Here is a 17,769-nt window from a genome sequence, read left to right as displayed (position 1 = left end):
TGAATAATAACCCTGTGTAGGTTTAACTTCAGTTTTTGGCTCAAACCAACTTCTGGATCAAAGACTCACATTTTCTATGGAGTAAAACTCCTGAGTTCTGAATGGCAGACTTCTCAGGAGCCAAAAATTGTTCAAGAAGAAGAGTTTCTGCTGCGGTACGATACCAACAGGAATAGCCACAGAAGTCATTTGTTAACAAAGAACACATTTTATGAACATTTCTGTTTTGAACACTATTAATCCATGAAATACAGCAACAAGACCAGCAAATTTTATTATGTGATTTTATGCATCTAATTCTGTATTCACATCAAAAAAACCCACGCTTATTATCTTTCCAAATTATAGTATACATTTTTCTTTACAAATAAGCAAACAATATATAAAATTAATGTTCTATAAAATTATAAACCTTTGCATTTGTAAAGAATAAAGGAGTCTCAAATGTAGAGTTGGAAACATTCAGATTTTGTTAATTTGGCCAAAGATCTAAATTCTTCTGTGGCTCTGACAATTCCTTGTCAAGCAGATTGCCAGTCTTGGCTGCTCGCTGTGAGCCTTCTTGATGCTTAACCTCTCCTGTCATCTGCAAAAGATACCCCCTACGCTGTGTTGCATTTCACAGGCCATACATCATAATAGCTTTTGATTACAGACCAGCATTTTGTTGTTCCTTTTCCATATGGGCTGGGGCAGCTCTTCAGCTAGTGTAAACTGCTGGAGCTTAGCAAAGCTGGAAGACCTTTCTTGCTAAGCCTACTTATTTAAATGGGGATCTGTTTTATGTAGCAGGTTTAACTAGCATCACGTACCCTGACCTACGTTTGCTTTTACAAAAAAAGACCAGAAAATGAGAGTCTGTTTCCTTTTATTTAGAATCAGAATGATTTTTTTTTTTTTTATAACGTGCTCTAATCCTGTTTGCTATGCATGGCTTCTTTCCTTCTCCAGCAAACATCTCCTTCCTTAGAAGCTCATTTGAAAGGCTAATTCTAAACTGTTCAAGGTGCTTCAAGTGATCAAACTTTAATCAGTGGTTTTACCCTGAAGCTCTTAGGTGGGAGAAAATTCAGATCACAGCAGAGCATGTTCGTCGTGCAGGTTCCCAGGAAACTGCCTGGTTTGGCTGCTGAATTTAGCTGTCTGGTCTGTGCATATGACCGCTTCTGGCAGGCATTCAGAGCTGGGAACACTTCTGTAGCTGTTACCCAGAGGGGAAGAGACAAGTGCTTGGGACCCATAAGGACTTCAGGTTTATTTTGAAAACATGAGGGCTGCTGAATGGTACAAAAGCTAAAGAACAATTCCTTCATGGGGCAAACTGCATACAGAACATGAAAAGCCAGTCCCTTTTCCTTTAAATACATGGGTAGCAATATATGACTCTTACATTAACAGGGCTTTAATCTTCATCAAACTTGCTGCTATATACAACAGGGTAAGCTATTGTAGAGTAGGAATAACTATCACATCCAAATGGTTGATCCCCATGCTGATAAAGCTGTTTAAAATTACTCAAATTGATCTTTTTGCTTTTGATGAGTATTAATCAAGACAATATTGTTTCCAAGTCTTACATCAAGGGAAATTATATTCTTTCATTCTTTGTGATTTGTGGGATGCTGCTTCATGCAGCACTGTAGAAGGAAAATGCACCCAGACAGCTTTTCCATTCCAGTGATTTCATTAGCGATCCAATGCTTTTAAATGGCACACGGTACCTTGAGGGATTGCAGCTGAATATATAGCTCTCAACAGGTCAGTCCTAAGGACTGAACCTAGTATATAAGGTAGGATTAACCTTTGTGGTCATCAAAACATACAATGGCAGTTCACAAAACTGTTAGCATTGGGTTTAGTTCTAGATGAACAGAAAGGCTGGGTCACAGAAGCTGTCTTCATGTATCCCCAGTTTTATTACATTTGTATTTCGTCTATATTGGACCAACTCCGAATGTTTCACATATTGAAAGAGGTACTGGCCGTGGAGTATTCTACTGTATAGGGTTCAAACTGGCAGTTATTAGGAATAAGCCAGCTTGTCTTTGGGTGGCTTTGAAACGCTGTATTTTGGATTTGAGCGTTACACCCTGTGTCTGCGTAAAACATGGGCTCAAGTTCTAGTCAAACTGTTCCATCTGCTTAAAAGTGCGCTTTGTTTTGACCACATGTCATTCATTTCTTCTTAGTTTCACTAAAAAACTACTCGTCTATTGGAAATAAGATGATCTATATTACTAGAAAGCAGGAACCCTATTTACCCTATCAAGTTCTGGTTTAAGGCTACCATTGAGATCACATTCCTTCAACTTGGTTTCTAAGGAAACTAAAGTCTACACACTGATAACCACACAACAATAAAAAAAAGAATAAAGAAAACCCCCACCCACTACCTCTTCTTAATGGGCTTCTATAGAGCAAAATATTTGAACTCAAAGAATACATTAGCTCATTCTGTTCCCATTTTGCCATATAAAAAGTGAACATAAGCGGTTAAAGAAGTAAGACTTAACATCCGCAGGCCTCTTCCTCTGTGCAGTTATTTTCATTAGATAATCTTTTTATGCTAGGAAAAGATTGTTTAGCTGGGAAACACTTTATAAAGGACCAGACATTTTGTTTGTATCCCACATATAGCCTGGATCTTGGAAAACATCCTGTCCTTAATTGCTTACACAAAATGATTCACGGTGCAACTTGGTATTCTCAAGTTACTATGCACAGTAATGTCTATTTTTTCCTTTGTACAGGCATCGAAAGATTAGATTTATAGGCAGTGCTGAAACGTGTTTTATTTTGTCTTGAAATCAGGACTGCAACATGCTTTATATTCACATTCTGCATGGATTTCAAACTATTGTCATCGTGACGATGGTTTGGGCGTTCTGTGGGAGGAGGGTTGTATCTCAGAGTACTAGTTTGGTTAAATACAATATATGGACAAAAGACAATTAAGTTTTTATGAAACCCAGTATTTTTTCCCCAAGCATTACGAATCTGTAGGGTTGAGTTCTTATGTGGTTGGTTTTTTAATGGGGAAAAAAAAATTGGAGCAGAAACCTCCAAAAAATAGCACTTTTCTCCTTGAAAATGGTTTTGATACTGTCAAACTTTTCATTAGAAGATGAACATGTCATTTTCTTCACCAGCTGTGCTCAGATTAAAGTCTGAAATCTCAATTTTGTCAAGGACGACATTTTTTGTAAGGAGAAAAAAAAACCCCAGCATTTCCACTGACTGTAATATATAATATATGCAGGATATATATAAGTACACATGCAGGAATACAGAGCAAGCATCTCCACTGGTGTAAAACATCTCCGTGTCTCTGAAGTCACACCTTGCCTGACTGACATCAGTTGTGAATCTCACCTAAGAAAGACATTTTTGCTGATCTCATATTCACCTCTCTGTGGAATGCTGGAGCCGGTTTCTGAATGACGTGATTCTAATACAAAAGGCATAAATATAGTAGTAGGCAGAACTACAGAGCTAACCTGAACACCAGAACATGACAAGAAACCCAGGGATAGCTGTAATGTGACTTAATAATACAGCCTTGAGATGCTGCTGAAGGAAAAGTCAAGCTTGTCTGTAAGAAGGCGACTACAATTCTTTTCAGGTCTTCAGACAAACTGTGTTTGCAATGTCATTCTTTAAGACTACTTAAGATCACCTAAAATGAGGATGGATTTTGCAGGCCTCAAGGTAGAGCCTTCATTGTACTGGGTATTGACCAATGGGGTACTTTTCTCTGAATGAGCAATTCAGAGATGTGTTTTCTAGGTGGTACTCAGTTTGCTCCTAAAGCTTTTGACAAATACATATACAAAAGATGGTTTACATCACAGTAAATGCAGTATTTTCAGGCAAGCACACCAAATTCAACTGTGCTGATGACTCTCAAGTTCTATGTTAGTAAGAAAGCTCCCTTTTGATGTTTATCAGTACCCAAATGTGTAAAGCTGTACCTTAATGTCTTTTAGTATCTACCTGCACATTTCTATGTAGCAGCCTTTCAGAATTGTACTGACTGATGCTATTAGGTCAGCAGTACAAGAGAAATGTAGTGCACAGTATTTCAGAACCTAATTTGATTCATTTCCTAGTTACATTGGAGAATATTCCATTTTGCCAAGTGCAACTCACACTTCTGTAGTTTACTTTCTTTGGTATGCTCCGGCCTTTTTACAGTTAAAACTACCCTTAAAAGTAAAGTGTATCCTTCAGTAAGGACTGCAGGATTTAAAGATGATGAAGTCTCATCTGAAAGGGAGCAGCTACTCTTGTTTAGCAGTGCTTTCTCCAGACTGTTGCAAGTGATGGAATCTTACAATTGGTCTTAGAGAACCTTCACTAAGATATATATGTTTAATTAAATGGGGGGGAATCTATGTTTATGAGTATGTGACTTTCAGATGGATGGAGCTGAACTGAATGTACCTAAGATATGGATAGCACCCCCACTCAGCTACCAGAAAATGTATTTATCAATGCCTGATTTTTTTATGCTGATCTTTGTAAGGTACAACACTTGCTTCCACTAACAATTTGGTTCCAGAGAAGAAATTAATTGTGGCTAATTGAGGAACCTGGTCTAGTGGGATTGGAACTAGATGATAACTTTAAGGTCACTTCCAACCCAAACCCTTCTGTGATTCAGAGGTGCACTTTTTTCACTTTGAATTATCAAATTCAGGCAAATGCCACTGACTTCACTGGTTTTACAGAAGATTTGTGTGCTTCACCAAAGATCAGAATCAGGCCTCAACATTCGTTGCCCTACAGTAGTCACGTATTATTCATCTTTCCTGAGTTACAGAACTAGCTCTAATCTGTGATGAAGCTCAAAAGGAGGAGTGATTCCCCTTCAGTATCTAGCTTGGTTATCTGAGTTAAAAGTGGAGATACTTCAGGCAAGAAGTTATCAGTGCCTCTACAGAGCATTTAAATATTGAAACCTTTGAAAAACTACTTCTGCTACACGTTGCTTAGAATGGATGTAATTATGGGAATGACAGAGCTCAGTGTTAAGCTCATTTTTTATTCTGCTTTTACGTGGAAAGGCAAACTGAAAACCAAGCTGGTCTGGTTGAGGACTTCTGAATCCTCTTGTGTTAATTTTGTTCTCTCAAATTTGAAGCATCGCTCCCTGTCCCTGCGAGATGCCCAAGGCAGATGGCCATCCTTCCTGTCTGAATGGTGACGGGCTTTCTCCAGGCTGGCGAGAATGTTGTTCCATAGGACCATCCAGTCAAGGAGGACACGCGAAGGGACCTTCCACCATTCTCTTCTAAGACAAAGCTTAGCAAGTAGCTACAACAGAATGCAAGTTGGGTCAGTTTAAGAATTCAGCAGAGAGACTTCTACCGTACCTAGCAGATCGGAACTTGAGCTCATGGTAACACTGCACAAAGCTGTGATAAATGAAAGTGATTGGCAAGGCTAATAACACGATGCCACTGACCACACAAATTCCTCCAAGAATCCTTCCTGGGACAGTGATGGGACACATGTCACCATAACCCACCGTGGTCATCGAGATGATCACCCACCAACAAGCAGCAGGAATGCTGGCATAATCCTTATTCTTTGTTCCCAAGTCCAGCCCATTTTCAAGAAGCTGGGAGAGTGCACTGAAAATTGCCATAGCAACACAGATAAAGACAAGGAGCATCACCATCTCTCTGTAACAACGCTTCAGAGTCAGACCAAGCGTTTGAAGGCCAATGAAATGACGAGCCAGTTTAATCACCCAGAAAATCCTCATCATTCTTAAGACCCTCAAGGTGACTCCAGCCCTCTGGAGCTGTGAGTTTTCCCCTGTGAAAACTGTCATTAGGACAGAGATGTAGTAAGGAGTAATCGCCAGTAAATCGATGATGTTGAGAGGTCTTCTGACAAACTCACACTTGTTTTTTGAGACGATGAACCTCACGATGCATTCTGCAGTGAACCAGCCTATGCAGATAGCTTCGATTATCCTGTCAAAGGAAACAGAGGGCAGTATTTATGCTCTGTGCAGAAACAGTAGTGGCTGTTTGGTTTGGGCACAGACATCACCGAATGGACACCGAGACCTGAACAAATGAGGAACAGAAAGCCATGCTGTTCTCATCCAACACATGGAGCACCAGGTTTCAGCAATTAACCTGAGGGTCTAGTAAGGAGTTTAAACTGATCATTGCTGAGAACTCACTGATCGTTTGCTTTGTATCATAGGTTGCTACTGGTCCTCATACTGGGCAAATACACCTACAAACACTGGAAGCCTACAGGAAATGGGACTTGGGGGATTTTGTTCCCTTTTTGTTTTAAATCTGTGAAGCCTGACTCAGTTTAGAACGCCAAGGTCTGTGGCTCAGTGAGGTGGCTGGTTATGAACAGCGATGTATAGAACCAGACTGCTACACGGAAATAGCAATGAAGATCGAGTAGACAGAAATCAACCTTTGTGTTGGCTAAGTCATGCAAACCGGTTCTTCAGGAACCAACCTAAACCAGTCTGATTTGCAGCCCAAACAGGGGCTTACCTAGAATTGTAGTCAGAACTTTATAGGCATTGCCAGTAAATACAGATGGTATTTCATTTTTCATCATTGGGTTCACAGAGTAATAAGCTCATGTCCTCCCGTTTATCATTGTGCTCTGCATTACTGAATTTGTTTTAACTCCACCTAAACTGTGTTGCAGCAAAAAGGTCAAAGTAACCAGAGCAAGATCTTCTTCTTGCCAAATACAGATAATGGCCTGAAGAAGAGAAACCCTGGAAGGTGATTTCAGTATGGTCTTCAATGTTTTCAGGCCCCAGCACACGCAATGAGCCTTGAGGATATCTGAACTTGAAACCAGTGGAAGGTAGGAATAGAAAAGCATGTTCCTCTGAGATTATTTGATAACAGCTGGGGCTGTAGTCTCAAACCTCCCACCTGAAAAGAGCCCTAGTCTTAAAAATTCAAACTGAGCACGCTTGTTTAATACAGGAGGGGATGGAAGCGGCTCTTCCCCCTTTCCTTTGCTTATCTTTTTTCCCCAACAGTTGGAGCAAAGCAGAAGCTACTCACCATTGACTTCTCATCCCAACAGGTCTGCAACCAACCCGATATGAAAGGGGGAGCTGAAAATGCTGCATACAATCACAGCCTTATTTTGCTACTGCAGGCACCCTAACAAGGTAATGCCTGAAGCAACTTAATGATTTGCAAGTCATAATCCAACTGTCATTTCATACCTAAAAGCTTGCTTCCCCAGCACATCTCTATCATCTTTTACCAGGTCTGAAATCTATCATTATTAATACGGTGGCCTGCTAGAAAAACAACCTTCTGTAACTGCTGTAATTATGCAGATAGATTCTATAAACTAACTTGCTTCAAAGCTTCATACACTTAAGTTTTCTTTATCTATTATTAATTTCTGTTTATTTATTGAGTTTTATGCTAAAAAAGAGGAGGAAACAGTAATGGTCAGTTGATGTAAAGTCCTAAGGGACACTGTCATTCCAGCCATAGCAGATTTAAATGAACATCAATTAATTACTTAACAAAATAGTTATTCTCTGAAACCAGACCTTGTTTTCCTCCTTTCATGAATAACAATGAAAGTTCTGGAGCAAGTGGCCTTTCTTCATAAAGGGCTTATAAAACACTTGTTCCTGTTAGCACCTTTCGATGGAAAGACCTGTGAATATCAAAACCAGCTTGCTCTGAAGAATGGTGTGTTCTCTTAAAGGTTAAGCTTTGGAAAACACTCCTGTTTCTTTTAGTAATGAAGGTGAGTGAGCATTACCTCGGATGCACATTTCATGTACTGTAAAAAATGCTCAGATCTGAATGTCTTCTAAACAGGAGTCACGTATAGAATATATAGAATGAATGCCGTATGAATGTGGATGATAGTTTCTTTTGGATGAAAGAACACGGGGTAGGTTCTCTTACAGCCTTGTTCCACATGATGAGGAAATACCTAAGTCTTCCCTTAGTAAAATCAGTCAGACAGGAAGATCACGGTAATGGCACACCTTGAAAGTCTTAATGTACTAATATATTGGCTAGTTGAGCTCTCATGTCACGATTAAAGGAAAAAATGGATCTGGATGGAATACTGCAGTCAGAAACAGTCAACAGTTCCACCAGAGTATTTCACTACATGGTATGAGATTCCTCAGTAGTGCTGCCTGTATCTTGTGACATGGAGCATTTACATGAAAAAGCAATCTGTAACTATTTAAAGCTTTTTCACTTGGTATTGCCTCCTGATGCCTTGATCACGTTGGAAACGTGATTCCTTCATTCTGGCACAAATAAGGCAGGCTATCTCTGAGTCGAGCTTTAAGGAAGTTTGGCCCTGACCGTTGCAGTGGCAAACAAAGCTGTAATTGTATGTAGGGTTCAGCTCCCCAGTTTCGTGTCAGTTTGGTTTCAGACCTGTTGGGATGAGAAGTCAACAGTGACTGGCTTCTGCCTCGCTCAAACTGCTGGTGAAAAAGATAAGCCAAGGAAAGAGGTAGGACTCTTCTTTATGAACCAACATTGATTCAGGGGCCTGCTATTAACTGGGAAATCATTGTGCAAGTGAAAATGTGATCAATCCATTGTTTCACTCTGGCACTTCCTAGCACAAGAAATACTGTAAATCAGTTGTACTTCAGAAGGAAGGGCTGAAGAAGCCTTCTCCTGTAGAACGAATTGGAAGAGAGCTAAGGAACATCACTGATGCAGAAATGACAAAGCAAGATGAAGGCAGTGGGAGATGCGTTACTGCCACTCCGTTACATATTGCACTTCCAGTTCTCCCTTTCATATTTATCCTCCTTTCTCAGCACTTGTAGGCATCCTGGCTAGGGAGAAGACAGAAGCAGGGTGTCCCTTAATTCTTTTCTTTCCCCTCCTTACTTCTTAGCCACCAGTGGAACATCTGTTCCATTGTCCCTCTCTCTGTCACTCCTTTTTGCCTGTGTAGATGGGTTTCAGCAGTCCTGGTGAATGGTGTCAAATCAGCGCGTCGGTGAGCGCTGGCCTGCTGGGAAACCTAGAGGGCTACAAGCCACATGCTCACTTTCAGCTCAAGTTTCCCTCTCCTCTCCTTGTAGTGACTTATCTTTGTGGCTAACCTTTTCAATGGGTAAGTAACATCTAAGAAGGAAAGCAAATACAACAGTTAGTCCTCAAGGGAACTTAACTGAGTATAAAGTTAAAGCCACATAAACTGCATGAGCTCAGAAGGCTAAAGTTACTGCATCTTCTGTAAACAAGTCTTAAAGTATTTGCTGCATAGTCACAGGACAAACTGCCTTTTATTGCCTATTCCTGGAATAATGCTGTGTTACAATCTGTAGCTGTGTAATTAAATCATGAGCTTTCTATGGTAAAACATAGTACCCATTTTATAAACGTCCATCGCAGGTTTTGGTTGGTTCCCCCCCCCAGTCAGTTCAGTTTTAAAATAGCTGCTATTCAAAAGGAGAGGGGGAATTAGAAATAACCTCAGGAAGTGTTTCCTTAAAGATTCCTCCCCAGATTTATAGATAACGAGAGAAAATCCTAGGTCCTCGTTTTTGTTCAGTTACAGGTTATTTCTGCTCAAATTTGCTGTTCATTGCCCCAGACCTCAGCACATAAAAGAGGGTATTCCTCCTAAAATTTTCAGCCTCTTGGTACTTAACAGCCTTTCAAGATTGCTGTAATGAGTCCTTTGTCCATAGGCAGACAAGGAGGCCTTTGCAAGCCTCGCTTCTACTGCAGTCCCATCACTGCTCCATTTTCTGTGCCATCTGATAACTCCCTTTCAGAATCAGCTGGTGGTTGATGTACAGTGAGTTAAAGCACTCCAGAAAAGATGACTTCCTGAAAACATTATTGAAATATTCAGCAAATAATTATTACTTTAAAAAAAAATAATCATATTGTGAATGTCTGAGAACATTTCCTCTTAGCATTATTCCCTGCCCCAGCGTGCCAATTTGAACACGCTCAATATTCTCCTCTGAGGCGGTTGAAACCTAGCCAAAATATTTCTTAGTGGCACTATTATCCATAAAGCTTGTAAATAAAACATACACATCAACGGGACACATGAGGAAAACAGATATGATTAAAGACAGTCTATGACAGGATTAAAGTCTGTCGGCACTGATTTGTTAAATTGCTGCTAAAGCCTGTTTCCATGTCAAGCACACTAAAGCTGAAATCATCCAAGAGCGGTCAAATTCCTGCTCAGGAAGAGGACTGGTCATTCCAGCAAATGTGTAGGGGATGATTTTAATCCTTTGGAAATGAGCAGGGCTTCTGTCTCATTACAAACAGCACAGGAAGGCCACAGAGCAGCCAGTTTCCCTGCACGAAAAACCTCACTGGCTTTTTTTTCCCATTCTATCCCTGCTTTGGTAGCAATAACATGTCTTGATGCATTAAACTCCAGTGCCTGATGTGGGAGGCTGTAACAACCCAGCACTTCCCAGGGAAGGGGCAAATGCCTTTCACCACTCTCGTGGGATACCTGGACATGAACATCTCGAGCCCTGGTGTCCTCAGTGCCCATTCCATGTACTTTGAACACGAGTGGCACCTAGCAGTAGTGGGTCAGTTAAGGTTCTCCTGTGGCCAGGCACTGGTATGCTTCTGTTCTTCATGTTACCTCTGTTTTTCATAAGTTCATTGGAAGAGTCCACGTCTGTTTTTAACCCAGGTCTGTAGTTCCCTCCTTTACCTTCACCCTCCCGTTTTAACCTAGCAATAATGCAGTGTTCAGGTTAGACGCAACCCAGGAAAGGAGTTACTTGGGGGTTTTTTGAACAGTGCTGGATGTGAGCATTCAGGTGTTCTGAAACACCATGAAGGAATGATGATTTTTGTGTGTCTTAACATTCAAATGCAACTTTTTAAGCTGATGTTTTGCAGAGATGGAAAAAAAATCCCAAGCTACCAGCACCAGGTGAGAGATGCTATATGGAGAAGTTACTGCACTGATTTGCTTTTGCTTAAGAACACAGCAGTCTCATAGGCTTGATAACAGAGTGATTCTCTCAATATAAAGTTAAGCACAGTTAGTAAGTGGAATGCCTGGAGAAGAGAAGCTGCGTGGAGACCTCAGAGCAGCTTCCAGTGTCTGAAGGGGGCTCCAAGGATGCTGGGGAGGGACTCTGCATCAGGGACTGCAGCCATAGGACAAGGGGTGATGGGTTCAGACTGAACAGGGCAAGTTCAGGTTAGATCTAAGGCAGAAGCTCTTCCCTGTGAGGGTGCTGAGGCGCTGGCACAGGGTGCCCAGAGAAGCTGTGGCTGCCCCATCCCTGGCAGTGCTCAAGGCCAGGTTGGACACAGCTGCTTGTATTTAGCATTAGAAAAGTAGTTTAAAAGCAGGTAGATAGAACTGTGCTGGCAGTAAAGCAGCTTCAAATGACTTTGCGTTACTGGCTTGAGAAGCTCTTCCCAAAGGATTATGATCCTCAATCTGTGTGCGGACAGGTTCCTGTGCAGAGACCCACAGTGTGCATCTCCTGGCAGCGTTCGGAGGAGAGCAAAGATGACTTGAAATTGCCAGAAGCAACAGAAGGGGAGACAGGCATCCCTGCTGTCTGCTCCTAAACCCTGCAGATCTGATGCAGATCTCTAGCTCTAAGTGAAACATGCCAAGGCAGGGAAGAGAGCAAGAATCTGAAACCACAAGAGATTCAGTAACTCATCCCGAGAAGGAGCTGGGGAATTGACCTGCAAACCAAGGGATTACACTGCCAGTGTCTGCAAGGCCTCTGAAATTCAGAGCCTGGATTCCCCATCCCTCTCTCCTTCAAAAGGTGTAGTCGTGGGGTTCTCTGTTGCCTTCCACAGGGTGTTACTCCAAAGGACAGGAAACAGTCATGGTCACCCTTTGAGAGCGTGGTCACCCTGAGCAGTCAGAGCAATGCAATGATTTCTGTTTGGTGGACTCAGTTCCTCCTGTGGAAGGAATCAGCGGACTGATACTAGCTGGGAGCCACAGGAGCCCGCATGCAAACCTCACTGAAGAGGCTGATTCCGTAAATTCCAGAGTCAGTGAGCCCAGGGCTTTAGGGATGATGCCCAGGTAAGCTGGAAACGCACTGCTCGAGCTGCCCTAAGGGGGCCTGGGGATGGTTTCCACCGTTCAGCCACAGACATTGTGCATGTGGCACCTTTCTAAACTGTAACATAGCATCGAGGAAAGGATGGGGGGGGGGGGGGTAGTATCGGGGCTTACTGATGGCAAGCACAAAAGATGCTTTTAGAAGAAGGTAAAGTCTTTACCCGAGTCACTGCAGTGCCACGCGAGTCAGAGCTGACCCGCATGCAGTGTTCATGTCACAATCCTCTAGACAAAAAACATTGTTTTCATGTTAGAATTTCTTCACTTCTAGGAGGAGCCTCCTATGGCTCCTATGGGTTAAATGGTTAATGAACAAAGGGCAGAATTTGGCTTCAAACTTTTAAAGGTATCTATCAGAAAGTAGTTTAAGCGCCTCTGGATGGTATTGCCAGAGCAGGGAGTCCCAGGCATTCCTGTGTGCTTCCAAACCAGCCACTTGGCTACTGAGGCTTTCAAAAGCCATCTCATTCTAAATGAAGTAACTACAGACAGAAGAAAAGAAGGTATCAACAACTAAAGGTGAAATACAGTCAGATGACAACTGAGGATGTCAGGTCAAATCCTATGGCACATGTAAGTAGTTGAACTGGATCACTCACATAAAAGCAACTGTAGCTCACACCTTTTTTTCTTCCAGATATAAGAGGCTTTTTAGTCATGGTGCAGCATATGCAACCAAGAGAAGAGTGGCTCCCATAATAGAACAAGGCACCTCGGCAGCTGTGGGCAGAGAACACATCTGTTATCTGTTTTCCATGTGCTCTCTATCGAGCTGTGATGAGCCTCATACGATCAGCTGTGTATCAGTGTGTGTATGTGACAGACTCCTGCAAGAAGAACTGCTTAGGAACTGCTCAGCCACAACCGTTCAGGTAATCCCTCTCTTGTCTGTTGTTGGTAGTGAAGAAACTCCCCCTGCCACTGGCAGTGGTCCTTGGGGGTTTAAAAGCAGCCTTCACTGCCCTGACAAGTGCTCACCCAAGCTCTACCTTAGTATTTAGGACCCGGTCCTTCAATAGGCAATCACTGAGAAGAGTAGAAGGATGTGTGTGTATAATACACAGAGGTTCTTGAAGCCAAAGGCACTATGAAAGAAAGATTACACGTCACATGCCGTGTTCCTCTGCAAATTGAACTCTCTCAGGAAAAGAACTGCTGTTAACTCCCACCCCATGAAGACGTGAACAAAGGAATGCCCGATGCTAATGCTATGGTACTGCTGCATTTATTTTCCCCTGTCTGTTGGGGGTATCTACGCAATTTTCTGCCTTGCAAAAAGATCACCCCGAGCACCCACCCTTTGCAATAACCTTGCAAAGCTCAAGGAAGGCTTTGGAACTGGAAGAACCTGTAGGAGCAACTTCTGCCATACCTGAATCGAAGCAGGAATCAACAGCTTCAAATCGGCATCTTGCTTTTTGTTCCTACAATTAATACTTTGGCTCAACTAGAATGAGAAATACAGGTGCACTTTTCCATTAAGCTAATGGAAACGCTGAACATACTTTCCAAGGAATTAATTTGGCTGCTAGGCTGTAATATATCACGTTCCAATTAACTCTGTGGTAAAAGATGATGATTTCATAATGACAAGGCTGCAATTTCACTGTAGGGCCCCTCCAGCAGAGCAGAAGCTGAAAACTTTCTGTTGAATATCCTGTCTGTTGTAAAAGAAGTGAGGAGTTAATGTAAGAAACAACCCCCTGTCCCTCTCCCTTTCTATGTCTTATTTATGGGAGAAATCCTACCGGATTGGTTGTGATTCTGTTCTCCAGAGAACAGAACAGACAGAGAGGGAAAGCACAATGCTACTGAAGTCAGCAGAGTTGCATTGATGTAACCCTAAACTGAGGTCACAAAGAAGATAGAAAAGGGTTTGTCCTTGCTGGAAAAGTTGAGGATTGAGCCTTACACCCCATGCCCTGTTTTCTGACACTGTTCTGCAACGTTTAGTGTGCTTGCCTACGTTTTAGCTAAAGGAAATGTGAATACATGTTACATTCATATGCTGGGGCGCTTGTACGATGCATTTGCAGGAGCTTAATGCACAGCCTGATCCTCTCCTGTGCTCCCCACACAGAGAACCTCAGATGGAAGGAGGAACAGGATTAAGGCTGTCCCCACATACGCGAGTTTACACGGGCAGAACCCTAGCAAGGCACTGGATCTTCTCCACCGGAATGAACGCAAGCAGCGCGCACACAGTATCGTGCTTTCCCCAAAGGAAAACAGAAGGGGGTTGCATCCTTTCAGGGCTTGCTTTCCCTTGTTTTTCCTCCACCATCGCAAGACCTCACGGTTTTCCGAGGGTTTCAACTCCTCTGTATGGGCAAGGAGTCCCGCGGCTCCCCAGAGGGGGGGAACCACAGCTCCACGACCCCGCGCAGCCGGAGACACCCTCACAGAGAAGGGAAGAGCCGTACTCCGCTGGCACCTGATGCGCTGCCTGCCTGAGCCGCGCGGAGCCCCCGGCAGAGCCCGAGAGATCCCCACATACACACACACACACACACACACACACACACACACACACACACACACACCCCGCGCGGGTCCCCCGGTCAGGGCAGCGGGTTTAAGGCGATGTCCGCCGTTGAGGGCGGCGGGTTACAAGAGCTACGGACCGTCAGGACGAGGGGCAGGACACACTGGACGGGACACACGGGGACCGGACAGCGGGAAAATAAAGGATCCTCCTACCCTGAGGGCTCCCTCACTGACTCTGCTGTGTACCTGCTCTGCTCCTCCACGCTGCGGTTCTCCGGCGCCCGCCACTCGGGCAGGGTGCTGGCGCACAGCACCACCATGGACACGATGACGAAGAGGATGGAGACGGTGGCCAGGACCTGGGCGGCCACGGAAGACGTGGGCTCCTCGAAAGTCCTCCGCATCCTTTCCAGCCACTTCCTGCCCTCGGCGCCCGGCGCCCGGCGGCCCTTGCCCTCGGAGCCGCGGCTCGGTTCCCCCGGTGGCTCCTCCGCCGCGTAGTAGCACGTCTCGGACATGCGGTCGTCGAGGCGGCGCTGGCAGCAGTAGTCGAGGTGGGAGCCCTCGAGCCCCCAGTAGATCATCTCGTTGTAGAAGGAGAGCTCGCACATGTGCGGCACGAAGCGCAGGTGGCCGTGCCGCACGTAGAGCATGATGAAGCCGAAGGCCTCCGAGTGCCGGTCGAAGAAGTACTCGTTCCGCTCCCGGTCGTAGTCGTCGCACACCTCCAGCACGTCCTGCTCCGAGAGGCAGCCGTGCAAGCGGCTCACCCTCCGCAGCGGGAAATCCTTCAGCACCTCCCGGGAGAAGGAGTACCGGGTGCCCCCGACGTTCAACACCACCGCGGGGCCGCGGCCAAAGTTCATGGCTTGGGCGGGACGGAGGAGGGGACGGGCGGGCAGTGCAGGGCGGCGCGGTGCGGTGCGGTGCGGGCAGCCCCGGCTCCGGCTCCGCTCGCACCGCTGGCGGCTCCGCTCGGCGACGGGGCGGGCGCGGAGGGAGGGAGCGGCAGAGGATGGGAGGAGGCGGAGGAGCCGCCCCGGCACGACACGGTGCGGCCGCGGTCTCAGCCTCAGCGCCGGCGGGCGGGAGGCTCCGCCGGGCCCCGCAGGGGCATGGCCGGACCGCGGAGCTCCAGTCCGCTCCGGTGCGGTGCGGTGCCGGCTCGGAGGCGAGCGGCAGGCGGCGCGGCGGGGGGGTAGGAGGGGACGGACACGCCTCCTCCGGCGCCCGCGCACATGGAGCGGAGCGGAGCGGAGTTGGGCGCTGGGCTCCGCCAGCCCTCGGGGGGGTGCAGAGGGGTCAGTGCTCGGCCCCGAGCGGCGCGAGGGTGGAGGCGGTCGTTGCACAGCCCCAGAAAGCAGAGCTGGAAGTGAAAGCGTTGATGCCGCTGTCGCTGACCCCCAGTGCATGGGGCCCCTCCTGCAAGAGCGGGGGGCTCTACAGAGCCTGTCCCACATCCCCTGCACTGCTGAGCGAGGAAACGCTTTTCCCCCTCACATAGAGCATGGACATCAGGAAGAGTGAGGTGCCTCGGGAAGCGCCTTCTTCCCTGCTGCCACCCACCTCAGGGTCTGAGACACCTTGTGTGCTACATCCATCTCCATACCACCGTTACAGCATCAGAAGCTGGTAGGACCCTGCCTGCTGTCTGTAGCTTTGACTCCGGTCGGTTGCAGTATGTACAGGGGGTTTAAAATCTTTTTTGTTGGGGTGTTTTCGGGGGTTCCTGACATCAGGAGCATCACGGGGTGAAAGCAGCCAAGCTGCAGCCCTGCCTGTCGGTGAGGTGTTTCTAATTGAGAATGTGCCCCCGCCCTTCGAGAGGCAGCGCCGATGAGTACGTCCCTTCAAAACCAGAGCCAAAGAGCTGCCGCTTAAGCGCTGTGGCTGTAAAGGGACATCCCGCTTAAACCGGTGCTTTACCAGCCCCGTTCTGGCGCCAGGTACATCTATTTCCTCGTCTTCCTGGGTTGGGTTTGGGGCGGGTTTGTTCTTGTTGATGCCATGTTACTCTCTTGGCTGGGATTCGTAGGGCGCGTTTAGATGTAACAGAATCAAGGGACAGCCACCGAGTTGCTTAGTGAAAATGGTTGGTTTAAAGCGGAGTGCGAGTGAGCGCTGCTGGGTTTAACCCCCTCTAACAACACTTGGAGGGGGATCCGAGCCCGTCAGCAGAGGACTCGGCAGGCTTTGCTGTGGTACTCGAGGTGTAGCCACTAGAGGTCACGGTTACACGTTCTTCTCCGTTCGTTTACCGAGGCGGTAAGAAACCACCCCAAAACTCCCTTTTCCCAGCGTGGCGGAGGGTTTGAGCTCTGTTTACCCACACCGGTGTCGGTTTCCATATAGCTGGAAAGGGTTTTCCTTCCAGAAGCCGCATTCGGTTCATGTTGCTTGGCTGCCTTTTGGTTTAATCAGCGACAAACACGATGTTAAACCTCGTTTGAGGTGTGTGCTCCTCTCCCAGGAAGAAAGAGTCACAATACCTGTTAAAATAGAGCAAAACCTGACCAGAACTGGCAGTGGTGATGAGTTATCCTGGCTTTGCAGTCTGTCATGCTTCCTGCTCCATGCCGTTTAACCCTCTTCATTCCTCCCGGGGAGGTTGCAGAGGAAGAGAGTGCAAATGACATGGCCTGAGGACATGCCTTGCTAACTGTACAGAAACACAGGCTGGGGTGTCTGTTCTGGGAACCGTTTCAAGATAAACCAAAGCTTCGTGTGTTGTGAAGCTGTATGGCACAACGGGTAAAGTGCTGGGCTGACAAAGGCATCGCTTGATGAAGCATTGGTTGATGCCTATTGCTGGTCTTCGCTTTCTTTTAGATACAGAATAAAACGATGTCCTCCTTCAGCATCACCCTGTCAAACAGTCAGGGTAAGCAAAGGCAGCCTGTTTTCTTTGCCTCTGTAGTCTGCCGTGTTCAAGTGTATTTAGTTTAGTTACAATCACTGACTTTCAATGGAGGACAGCTGGTGGCAATAGCTGTGAACACACCTCCTCGCCCCAGGAGCAGCACTTTACCAGGACCCAAACTTTGGGTTTCCGACAGGATTTGCAGTTTTCCAGTGAAGGTTTGGATCTGGGGCATTTTAAGGTGGGCCACCCCACTGCAGCTGTCAGTCAGCTGCTTGGTAGTAAATCTGTGCTAACCCACGTTGTTTCAAGGGACTTAC

General features: G+C 45.7%; 1 protein-coding gene across 3 annotated transcripts; it reads right to left on the bottom strand.

The window, feature by feature from the left end:
* Positions 1 to 2,774: 2,774 nt before the first annotated feature.
* Positions 2,775 to 15,612, bottom strand: KCNG3 (potassium voltage-gated channel modifier subfamily G member 3). Of its 3 annotated transcripts, XM_061369717.1 has the most exons (3): positions 14,836 to 15,612; positions 5,911 to 5,984; positions 2,775 to 5,316 (listed from the first exon to the last, which is right to left on the bottom strand). In XM_061369717.1, the coding sequence occupies exons 1-3, from the start codon at positions 15,453 to 15,455 to the stop codon at positions 5,306 to 5,308; spliced, it is 705 nt and encodes a 234-aa protein (XP_061225701.1). In that variant the 5' UTR covers positions 15,456 to 15,612; the 3' UTR covers positions 2,775 to 5,305. The 3 variants fall into 3 exon arrangements, with proteins under 3 accessions (XP_061225701.1, XP_061225699.1, XP_061225700.1); XM_061369715.1 differs by having other exon boundaries at positions 2,775 to 5,984; positions 14,803 to 15,612; XM_061369716.1 differs by having other exon boundaries at positions 2,775 to 5,984; positions 14,836 to 15,611.
* Between the last annotated feature and the right edge of the window lie 2,157 nt (positions 15,613 to 17,769).

This window comes from Neopsephotus bourkii, unplaced genomic scaffold (genome assembly GCF_033783945.1).
Source record: "Neopsephotus bourkii isolate Nb327-2 ecotype Australia unplaced genomic scaffold, CSIRO-AGI_Nbou_v1 NB_1510, whole genome shotgun sequence".
Taxonomy (NCBI): Eukaryota; Metazoa; Chordata; class Aves; order Psittaciformes; family Psittacidae; genus Neopsephotus; species Neopsephotus bourkii.
This window is presented reverse-complemented; position numbering and strand designations above follow the sequence as displayed.